This window comes from Pteropus medius, unplaced genomic scaffold, assembly GCF_902729225.1.
Source record: "Pteropus medius unplaced genomic scaffold, Ma_sr-lr_union100, whole genome shotgun sequence".
Classification (NCBI taxonomy): Eukaryota; Metazoa; Chordata; class Mammalia; order Chiroptera; family Pteropodidae; genus Pteropus; species Pteropus medius.
This window is the reverse complement of record NW_024349225.1, coordinates 12,942,097-12,953,549: the sequence shown is the minus strand read 5'-3', so window position 1 is coordinate 12,953,549 and position 11,453 is coordinate 12,942,097. Positions and strand designations below refer to the sequence as shown.

General features: G+C 55.3%; 1 protein-coding gene across 1 annotated transcript; it reads right to left on the bottom strand.

Annotated features, from left to right (window-relative positions):
- Positions 1-2,918: 2,918 nt before the first annotated feature.
- On the bottom strand, positions 2,919-10,276 carry MYOC (myocilin). Its single transcript, XM_039881497.1, has 3 exons — positions 9,702-10,276; positions 4,977-5,099; positions 2,919-4,087 (listed from the first exon to the last, which is right to left on the bottom strand). The coding sequence occupies exons 1-3, from the start codon at positions 10,246-10,248 to the stop codon at positions 3,303-3,305; spliced, it is 1,455 nt and encodes a 484-aa protein (XP_039737431.1). The 5' UTR covers positions 10,249-10,276; the 3' UTR covers positions 2,919-3,302.
- Between the last annotated feature and the right edge of the window lie 1,177 nt (positions 10,277-11,453).

Below are 11,453 nucleotides of genomic sequence, written 5' to 3'. Positions count from 1 at the left end.
TAGAAAAAAAAAAAAATCCTATCTTTATTTAAACAGCATTCATTGCGCCCTTCCTCCCAGAGGAGAGATGCAGACCAGGAGCAGTGACGAAGCCGGGGAGCCAGGCCCTCCCCCTGGCCCTCCAGCCCCACCTCCGTCTCCAGCTGAGGACCCCAAAGTCTCCTAGGCGGCTGGAACGTCAGTCACTTTGAAGTGGACTGTGACGGAAACTGTGGAACACAGTTCCGGGGAGGCTGCGGGTCGTCCTTGAAGACCGTCTTGGAAAATCTTCGTCCTTCCTTCCCAAGGCCTCTCCTGCACCCACCGTTCCCCAGCGCTGTCCCCGCAGACGCCCTCAGTCACCCTCGGGCCCCGCGCCAAGGCTCCGAAGCGTGTACATATCCAACTTCGAAGTTACGCCTTGCTGTGGGGCACTTATGGCAGTCAGTTGTGTCTGAATTTAAAAAAAGATTATTAGGCCTCAGCGCCTGTTACTGAATCTGGATGATGAAAAGTCCGGACCTCTGTGACCTTGAGATCTGAGCGCCACAGCACCCTGAAGGATTTGGGTTTTCCAAACCCAGCCTGGGACACCGCAGCTCCACGCCCTTCTGGCTGTTCCCACGAGCGTCTCCTGTGCTGGTGCTAAGCCGATCGCACTTCACAGGTAGGGACAATATTTTCAAAGTTTGATTCTAGGAGATTTAAGTGGAACTGAATTATATCTCACATCGGGAGATGATAAATGGCGGGGAAAAATTCTAAATCGCGAGACAGGGTAAGGAAGGTTGGTCGTGGCAGAGGAAGCAGCGGGTCAGCTGCAACTTTAAATAATGTCGTCTGGGCACAGCCCGTGCGGGAGGTGACGTGTGAGTAAAGACGTGAGTTGGGTGCGTGCACAGCTGGGGGAGCCAGGGCCAGGGCCTGAAGGCAGAGCCGGGCCTGGTGAGGAGGGCGAGGAGGCCAGTGGGGCTTGGCCGGGAGGCTTGAAATCAGGGAGACACTCGAAATTCGGCAGGAGTCAGTGGTAGGGAAGGTGGGGACCGCGTCGCATACCGGTGAGAGGACTCAGTCTGGCTAAGCAGGGATAAGGCTTCATGGGCTTTCAGCAAAGGGGAGGCGGGCTCTGGCTTGTCCTGTACTGGGGGTCGCCGGCTGCTGTGCCGGGCATAAGCTGTATGGCGGGAGCGAGCAGCATCATTTCAGAGGCTACTGAAGCAGTCCGGGAAAAGGACGATGGCGATGTGGACCAGTAGCAGTTGGGGCGGTGACAACTGTGGTCAGGCCCTGAATAATGGAACCAACACGTTTCTGTTGGGTTGGATGTAGGGTTACGAGGGAGGAGGGAGGAGGGAGGAGGTCTCTGAGTCCAAGGATTGTGGCCTGAGCACCTGGAGGGACAGAGTCCCCGTCAGCTTCCAGACAGGCAGATGTGGCGTGTCCAAGGGGGTCGCGGCAGTTCTGCAGACATTCTGTTTTTGATGGTTTGATGCGCCTAATAGACATTTAAGTAGAGATGTCGAGTGGGCAATGAATACGTGAAGCTGGAGCCCGGGAGTAATGTGTGAGCTGGACACATACATTTGGGGAGCCGCCAGCATGGTGATGGCCTCTAACACCCTGATACTCAGTGAGATCCCCAGAAGACTGGGACCCTAAGCTGAGCCCGAGGGCGCTTCAGTCTTAAGAGGCTGGGACCTGGTCATGGTTAATTTTATGTGTCAGCCGACCGGACCGAGGGGCGCCCGGATCAAACATTTCTGGTGCGTGTGTGAGGGTGCACCTCTGGTCCAAACGGAATCTGAGGGAAGCAAGGACACTTCAGAGAGGGGATAAAAGGCTTAGATTCCAGAGTTCCTGACAGGACCTGGTGTCCCAGACACTTCGGGGCATGAGAAAGCCGAGGCGACTCGGGCGCGTTTCTGGGGAAAGCCCGTGTGGGTGGCAAAGTTCCAAGACAGGGGCCCTGCCCCAGCAGACCGAAACCTGAGACCTGGGAGGAAGAGTGTGAGCACCTGAGTCTCCTGCCACGCAGGTGAGCTCCCAAGACATCCCTGTGCCCCGGTGGGACACAGAACAGGCTAGAATAAGGTAGCACGCCTGAGGGGCCGGCCATCGGAACTGGCGATGGGGGCACGGATGTCACCAGCAAATGCCAGAATCTGCACCGATGCCGAAAACCGGGCGTGATGAGCGGCGCTGCCTGGATTCTCCCCTCTGCTTGCTGAGGTCCCCCCCACCCACTTATCTCAACCACAGGCGCCACCTCGAAGAGAGTGGAGCCGAGGAAAAACCTGACTTGACCGAAAACACACTAAGGGAACAGAGTCGCAGCTGAATTGGCAAGAGAAAGTGTTCTACCATTACGTACAATGGCGCCTCGAGAGAGAAATCAAGTTCGGTTATTAAAAAATGAAGCTATAAGCTTTGCTCACCCCAGGTTTATGAAATTCATGCCCGTGACAGCAAATGAGAACCAAGGTGGAGCCCGCGTGAAGAGGGGCTGAGCTGGGGAAGGATGGAAAGATGGCTCGGGAAGAACCGAGAGCACCAGGGGGGCGGGAGGAAGGTGCGTGGGTCCCACTGTTTGCTGGTGTTGTCCCGGGCAGCCCCTGAAAACCTGGTTACACACACACACGTGCACACGCACAGCACACACCTTCAGCATCCCGCAATCACAGCTCCCAGCCCAAAGGAATTGTCTGACGGTTGGAATCCGTACTCCTACACAAAGCGGCCCACAAGGTCCCCGGGGAATGCTGCGTGCGATTGTTTTATTTCACGGGGCAAAGGTTACGCAACACCCAACCGGACTCGCCCGGCAGCACCGGCAGCCAGCTCCAGTCAGCGCGTCTTGCGTGCGCTGGGTGCTGGCCACAGTGTCCCTCCGCCTTTGGAAGCGTGGCTTTTCACCCTGGCTCGTGGTGACCATGTGACAGGCCAGGCCCAGGATTCCACCCGGGGTGGCTCATTTCTCCCCAGCTCTGCTCCTCCAAACATGTCCCCTTTGGCCAGCGAAGGCCATGTATAAAAAGCCTTGTGGTTTTCATGAAGAAACTAATGCATTATGGCTTCTGCCCCAAATCACCAGAACACTTAAACTATTTCGGCTAAACATCCCTTTCGAAGCTGACAGAAGATTATAATGTCTATTGTGAAACCGTCTACATCCTCAGCTTGCTATTCACACGCAGGCAGACGTGGCGACAGTGCACATTCTCCGGCCTTGAGGAAAGCTGTAGGGCTCGGGCAGGTGGCTGTCCGCTCGGGAGCCCCGAGCACCGTCTCCTTCTGCCTTTGCTGACATCTGCCTCGGCCGCTCATCACATCTTGGAGAGCCTGACGTCGTAGGTGACCATGTTGAAGTTGTCCCAGGCGAAGAGCTTCTTCTCCAGCGGGTTGTAGTCGATCATGCTGCTGTACTCATAGAGGTTCCTGAACGGGACGGCCAGGGCCTTGCTGCTGCCCGTGGCTGTGTCGAAGGCGAAGTTGACAGCCGCCTCGGGCGCCGAGTAGCTGCTGACCGTGTACAAGGTGCCGCAGATGACGAAGGCGTTGGCCACCGACTGCTTCCGGATGTTGGTCTCCCAGGTCTGTCCCAGCTCCAAGCTCTCAGGGTTCAGCCTGGAGAGGACGATGGCCCCTTTGGCCTCCTCCGTGCTGTAGATGACCCAGAGGCCCGTCTCGTCCACGGCCAGGTCGATGTCCGTGTAGCCACCCCAGGAGTATGGGAACTGTCCATGGTAGCCGGCTCGCGGGACGTCCTTCTCAGCCTTCACGGTCTCGGTGCTCAGCTCGTACCTGACCACGGTCCTGGACCCAGCCCCCTGGAAGTAGAGGCTCCCCCCGTACACCACGGAGCCCGTGCTTTCCAGCGGCCTGGGCAGCACGTGGACCTTGGAGGGGTAGCCCTGCGTGAACTGGCTGACAAGGCGGTACTCGAACACCTGCCGGACGGCCGAGCCCACCGTGTCGATCCTCCACGTGGTGTCTCGGGTGTAGGGGTACACAGGCTTGGGGTCTCTCATCCACACGCCGTACTTGCCGGTGATGGTGTCGGCGGTTCTCAGAGTGACCGGCTCTCCTACCCACACGAGTTCTCCGCATCCTGGGGAATTCAAAACAAAACGGGAAGCACCGATCGGCCGTTCCACGCTGTGGAGGCGCGGCAGAGCCAGCGGGCGCGAGGACCCCGGACGCAGACGCAGACGCAGACGCAGACGGTCTGGGTTCAAATCCTGGCTTTGCCACTCGCTGGCCGTGTGACTTTCAGTTAAATTACTTTGCTCTCTAAGCCTCAAATCATTATAATCATCTCTATAAAACAGGGTTTTTCAAGCCCTAATCGATGGGCCACATATTTCAGGCAGCGTTTTAATACAATCTTAGCATCATTTACAAATGTAACAAAGAGGTGGTTGAAAACTCAGGTTCAGCGGAATCACAGAAAATGCCTGTATTTTCATGGGAACCTTCACTTGCCTTACAGAAGGGGTTCATGTCTCAGGGAGTCATATTTTAAATATTTCAACACTCCCCAGCCCCATGCATGCCCTTCCGTGCTGGCAATAATTGTCAGCAACACAGCGACCGCAGTCTTTGTCGTAAAGTCGGGCTCTCAGGTGAGTCTTTGGAGAGGGGCGATCGTGTTTTTCCTAAGCACCCGCATTTTGGAAAAGATACCTTTAGCGAGACCGCATCCCCGGATGGTGCATGGGGTCCATCTGGCCTCAAGATAAACATACAAAGGGCCCAATGAAAAATATCGTTTTTCCAGTGGAATCAGTTCCATATGACAACCAAGGGGGTGAAATCAACACATCTCTCGTCCTCCCCCAGTGCAGCCCAACCCACTACCCCAGGTGTGGGCGATAAGATACAGGGCTTTGTTGGGAAGAGGCCAACTTCCTGCCAGAATGCCCCGGACAGGGAGCAAAGCACAGGACCGGACACAGACAAAGACCACGTAGCTACAAAAGAGAACTTTAACTTCATACCAGTGTCCCCCGCTTCGCTCCTGGGGTGGCCAGATGGACTGTCCAAGATCTGGGAAGCGGGAACCGCAGTTAACTCCGACTTCAGTTCCTGGAAATCCGAATTCTCCAAATTCCATCTAGAAACTATATTAAGAGAAAGAGACAACATTGCACGGTGAGGAAAAACGGCCCAAAGCCGGTGTGGAGGATGGCGTTTTAAATAAATAGGCTTCCCAAGATCTGACGACGTTTTGAGATTTAAGACCATCCGTCGGGGAGAGGAAGGGAGGATGAACAGAGATCGGACTCTGCTGAAGACTGCCGGGACTGGGAGTGGGTACACTGAGGCTCCTAGCACGCTCTCTACTCGTGTGGATGTCTGAAAAATTCCATCATAAAAAGCTCACAAAGAATGCATTGCACAGTCACGTGCCGAGCACAGAGTAGGGCATTCGAAATAACATAGAGGCAGTTGGCGCAGCATTAAAATCGTTCCCAGCAGAGGGTCTGCCTTCCGAGTAGGCGAGGCGAATGGTTCCAGGGTGTTGGGGAGGCCCTCAGCATCTCCTGCGGGGTGAGGAATTCGACACCCAGCCGTTCTCTGCGTGACTTAGGGTTTTCCTCCTCGCCATGAGAAGTAGCACGTTAGCTTTCTCATGCTCTGTGGAAATACTCTTTCTGTGCAGGACTCCACAGAGAAGGGCAGAGATGTGGACGCTGGTTAGACATGGTCGCCACGTCATCACAGTGATGGGGCTTAGGATTATGATCATACAGGAGTTTCTGAATACAAGGGAAAAGCAAGAGGCACAAGGAGCAGGCGTAGCCGTTTTAAACTGGGGGTCCGGTTGTGATTCACGTGTGGTGAGGCCAGCAGGTCAGGACACAGTTGCCACGGGAAAGGGAGTTTGCTGTACTCACTGGTCCTGAGGGGCGAGGAGGGCACGTCACAGGCCGCACGGGGAAATGCGGGGTCGGTCAGGAGGGAGAGGCTGTGCCCAGCTGTCTGGCGGCTGCACTGAGGAGAGCAGGCCCTGGGCGAGACACTCGCTATCATCACCTCTACCCCACACGCCAATCCTGAGGGCGAACTTCATTGTCTTCACTTTGCTCATGAAGAAACCGAGGCTCAGGAGGTTAAGTAACCTGCCCACGGTCACACAGCTGGTATGAGGTGGGGCTATGATGTGACCATGTCTGCCAAGGTCGAGGCGGCCGAGAACCCTTCCACCCCGGGGTGCCGGCCTGGCATTGTGCATGTGAGGACTCGGGTGGGGCCGAGGCACAGCTCCTGGGGGACCTGGCAGCCTCATCCAGGCCATAACCTTCAAACAGCCCTCTCACAGGGCCCCTGGAGCCCTGCACGGGGACCCCTCCCGGCTCTGCAGGGCTGGGCAGACTGTCTCTGACACCTCCGTGCCCAGCCGCAGCTGGCTGGCCACTCCTGCCGACCCTCTGGAGGTGGCCTTGGTGGCTCTGGATCTGCTCCAGCCACCATCTCTGCTCTGCTATGAGCTGAACCCCACCTTCCCAACGAGGTCCAAACCCCCTCAAGTCTGTCCCCGGCCTGAGGGCGCCATGTAGAGTTTACTGATATCTCACGGTGTCCCATCCATCATTGTAATAATTCTTGCTCAGTGGTTTCTGCTCTGAGTGGACCCAGATTGCCACCGGAGGCTTGACGAGAGCCTCGAAGGTGCCGCTCAGCCCTGCGGGGACTGACCCACTCCAGGGGCCGTGATCCGACTCCAGGGGTGGGGGTGTTGCTGGCACGCGCAGCTCCCCGGTGGCGCACGCAGAGAGCCCAGGAGGCGGTACCAGCAGAGGGGCGTCCTTTCCTGTCCCACCGAGAACCTCAGGGCTCTGAGCAGCACCCCACCCCCACCCGCCTCGCCCAGCCCCTCATCACTCTGCAGGAACCAAACCTCATGTGCCTTTTGGGAGTAAACAAGAACCACAATAAAACATAATATCAGGGAATGGCTCCGGGGCGGCTGCAAGGCCAGCTCTCAGCTGGCAGGTGGGCCGCTTGGATCAGAAGTCTGCTGGCTTCTTCTTGGTCGTGTCGGCCAGGAGCGCCTGGCACCAGTCCGATTCCCAGAGTGGAGCCGTCTGGTGTGAGGACCGAGGCCCGTGGGAGTGGACACAAGGCCCAAAGGAAGGCGCCGGACTGGGCCAGAAGCCGTGGCTTCGATCCTGCCGTGGCCCACTCTGCGACTTCGGGCCAGTTACTCCATCTCCCTGAGCCTCGGTATCCTCAGGTCAAACTAGAAATGAAATGGTCCTCCCTGGGGATGTGTCAAAGCTAAAATTTCTCTGGACTATTTAAAAATCACATCTCATTCCGAATGTGGGAGAAAACCAAAAAGGTTACGGAAGTATCAAGGGCTATGGTGTCTGACAGGGAAACGTCTTTAGGGCTTTGTTTCTATTAAAATTCAGTTCTCCCAGGGTTGAAGGGTTCACGTCGACTACGAAATTTAAGTCTTTCTCTGCTTGTCCTTCCCTACCTCCCTTCCCTCTGCTTTATAGACACTTTCTAGAGAGCTCAGCCCTGAACAGTCAGGTCAGTGTCACGTACACAGAGAGGACGGAGAAGGAGAAGCGTGCCGACATAATCACAAGTCGTCATAGTACCCTAGGAGAGCGATGACTAGCTAGCAGGCCATCGTCTCCGTCTCCAGAATCCATGCGTGTTACAGAAACACCATGCACATGTTGACGCTTTAATGACATTTTAAAACAGTAGTGGAGCTCACGTGACAGAAGCCCTTTGTAGCTGTAATTTATTTCCTGGGAGGCTGCTCTGTGCCAGGCACCGTGCTGGAGGCTTCTCCAGGTGACTTCTAACCCGAGGGACAACCGCATGAGGGACTGTTAGCCCCACCTTACAGGTGAGGGAGTGAAATCTGCAGCTTCTGGGCTGAACACCTCTGGTGCCCCCACCTCCCCCCGCATATCCTGCCCACCCGTTCCCAGCCAGTGATGTGGCACCCTGCCTCACGCAAGCGTCACCTGCTAGGACCTCGCCTCGCTGCTCTGCCCCAGCTTCCCTGATGCTCTGCAAGAATTAGCCTGGTGCCCATGTCTGTGCATCATGGAAGTGGCATATTCCCAGCGCGATGGCCCTTGGCCAACAGAGCATCCGCCCCAGAGATGACGAATGTCCCCTCCCCCACGCACTCTGCACAGGCCTGCTGGCAGCGGGTCTCGTCACCCACTGAGGTCACCAGCTGGAGGATGTGCCCCTCGATGGCTCTCCTTCCTTCTCTGTCTCCCTCTCCCCTGTCCCTTACTTCTTCCTCCAGAGACTGTGACCCATAGAAGCCACTGTGCACAAGCCCTCATCCAGGCTCTGTCCCCTGGGAGGGCCGGTCCGAGCAGAGGCTCAGTTAAAGGGGAAAGAGGGGCTTTTGGTAACGTGTATCTTCCTACTTCGGGCTCATTTAGAAGATTTACAGACATTTCTATTGTCAGGGAATGGCTCCAGAACGACTATTCCGTGACAAAACTATTACTACGAAATTGTGTGTGTGTGTGTGTGTGTGTGTGTGTGTGTGTGACCTCAACTCATACACACACATATAAACAAGTGATTTCCATGAGGCTAGAGAGATTTTTTTCCTATGCAACAATTACATGGTAAAGAACGTGGTAGGTGACAGTCTGAAATAAGTACTGCCTCGTGACACTTTCACTGAGAATGATTCCTTCCTTTGTTCTCAAAATTCCAGTTCACCAAGTCTCAGCTCCTGATCAGCCCTGCAACCTGAGTTCCCTTAGCAACACTGCACCTCACTTTCCTTAGCTGTAAAATTTAGAGCTGGCTCTCAGCTCTAACAACAAACGATGCTTAAAAATCCTTGCGTCCCACGAGCATTATTATTCGCAGTAGGCATTTCCAGTTCCCCGGGTGGAGAAGAAACCGAGCAGGGGAGGCTAAACGACTTGCCCGAGGTGACACCCAGGCACTGGCATGAGTTTTCTAGCCTCATGCAGATGTGACTCCCACGCAGAAAGTCTTTTTAGGAAGTATTTTTTCCATCATTTTGTTCTGAAGATTTTCAAGCCTATACAAAAGTTGAATACTACAATTGCCGACTGCTTAGATGCATCAATCGTTAGTATTTTGCCACGTTTTACCTTCCTCTCTCCCACTCTGTATAGTTACGGTCTTTGCGGAACCACTGGAAAGCGAATCGCAAACATCCTGACACTGCAAAATGCCGTATCTCACGCAAGAAACCTGACGTGAACCCAGTGACGTAATCTGAGCGGATCCCCAACTGCCCTGTGTTAGTTTTCTACCCGGGGTGCGGGAGCCAATCCAGGGTCGTCACTGCGTGTGGTCACCAGGTCTCTGGAGTGTCCCTTTATCAAGAACAAGCCCCTCCCCCACCCCGCCCCTCCCCACCTGCCCTCACCCCACTCCCTCCGCCTCTTCTCTTCCTTTCTTGATGTCAACATCTTGGAAGAGTCCAGAATAATTGTCCTGCCACTGGGTTTGCTTGCTCGTTCCCTCACGATTAGACGACTTATTAAACAGTGAATATTGGCAGCGAAATTTCCCAAAAAAAGTGACAGGAATACGGTCTTGCCAGCTAACTTCACTCGCCCGCCTCCTTCTGGGCGTGAGGTCTCTCGGAGGAAAGAGAGGGCAGAAAGGGCAGACCGGGGCCGCCTGTGACATGTCGCCCTGAACCACGTCACCTTCTGGACCCAGAGGTTCCTGAGTCACATTCTTACCTTCCCTGGAGCCCGGTGGCAGCTCCCGGGAGGCTCCGCGGGCCTGGGGACACTGGCCCCTTCTCAGCCTTTCTGCCTCCTGGCTGCTGCTCTGCAGCCTGCTGGCCAGGTCCTCGTTCTCCATGGCCAGCTGCCTCCTCTCGTCCTCCAGAAGCGCCTTGTCTCGGAGGAGGTTGCTGTAGGCCGCCTCCAGCTCCCTGGTCTGGGTTTCCAGCCGTGCTCGCTCCCTCATCGGGGGGCCCAGCTCCGGGGTCTCCGAGGAGGGCCTGGCGGCCTGGTCCGGGGTCAGGTGGCGGACAAGGCCCTCTAGGGAGCTGATTCGGGCTTGGGCGGCCTCCAGGTCTGCACGCTGGGCGCTGCTGGCTCTCTGTAGGTCCTGGATGGCTGACATGGCCTGGCCCTGCTCAGGGCAGCTGGACTCAGGGCTGACCACACTGAAGGTGTACTGGCAGCGACCACTCCGGTCGTTGGACTTCTGGAGCTGGGCTGTCCTGGCCCCCACGCCCCACAGCAGACAGGCCAGCAGCAGCAGCTGGACAGCGAGCATCTCCGGCCTGTAGCTCCAGCGGCGTCACAGAAGCCCTCAGTGCAAAGGCCAGGCAGGGCTCCCCCCGGAAAGCTCTGCTGCGCAGCGAGGCGTCTGGATGGGTGGCCCTGCCGGCTCACATATAGCGGGGAGCCAGCCCTGCGTGGGGGGGAGAGAGGTGGCCACGTGAGGCCGGGCGGGGCCGTGCACACGGACGTTGTTTTCACACGGCCAGCACGACTCCTAGAAAATGACCTTCCAGAAGTCTGTTTTGAATTTCTTTTTTAAAAAAAAATGTCCTACTCTATGCACCCGCATCCCCTAATGGTCTCCATAGCCCCCCCCGCCCCCTGTTCTGCATGGACGCCCTTGCACCCGCCACCTCGTCCAGCAGGACTCGTGTGCCAGTTTCAACAAGGACTGATTTCCAGCTTCTATTTCCATTTACTCTGCAAACTTTATTGAGAACCTGCTGTAGGCACTAGGAACGGGGGTATAGACGTGCCTAAAATGCAGTCCCTGTGTCCCTGGAGCAGTGACAGAGACAACAGCCAGCCAGGACAGAAGGGCCGCAGGCCACCGGGCTTCAGGGAGCAGTAGAAGCAGCGGGAAGCGGAATTCTTCCTTTGTTTCTGGCTTTTAAACAAGTGCGGGCGTATCTCTGGGAGAACTTTCTAATTCCCGTCTTGCATCTCAGGCACCAGTGTCAATGTGAGCGTCTACCGTGTCTGTGTATGTATGTGTGTTTGTGAACCTGACTGACGAAATCTGTGGAGCCCATCTCAGGAACGTGTTTTAAAATGTATAAAATACACAGGGTTGCATAGAAAACACATAGTATCGAAACAGTATTATCAAAATATTTTTAAAATTTGAAATAAACCTGTTTGTCTTTGTTAAAAACCAGGTCTAGCTGGGGGCGGAGGTGGGGGGAGGGTCTAATTTCAAGTAGTTTTGAGTGTAAATGCGAACACACGTATCTGCCACAGCGTAGCGGGAGGTAAAATGTGACTTCTGTTGGGGGTGACGAAGTTGCAGGTACTGCTAACACGACTTTAGATTTATGGCCATATTCATGATGGAATGAAATGTCAAACCAAAGTTTTAGTTAGAAGGCGGTGACAATAAAGATGTATTTTTTTCCCCATCCCAATTTAGGGCTTCCTGGACCCTAGGTTAATAGCCCCTAATAAACCCAAAGAGAAAAAATAAAATAGAACAAATGG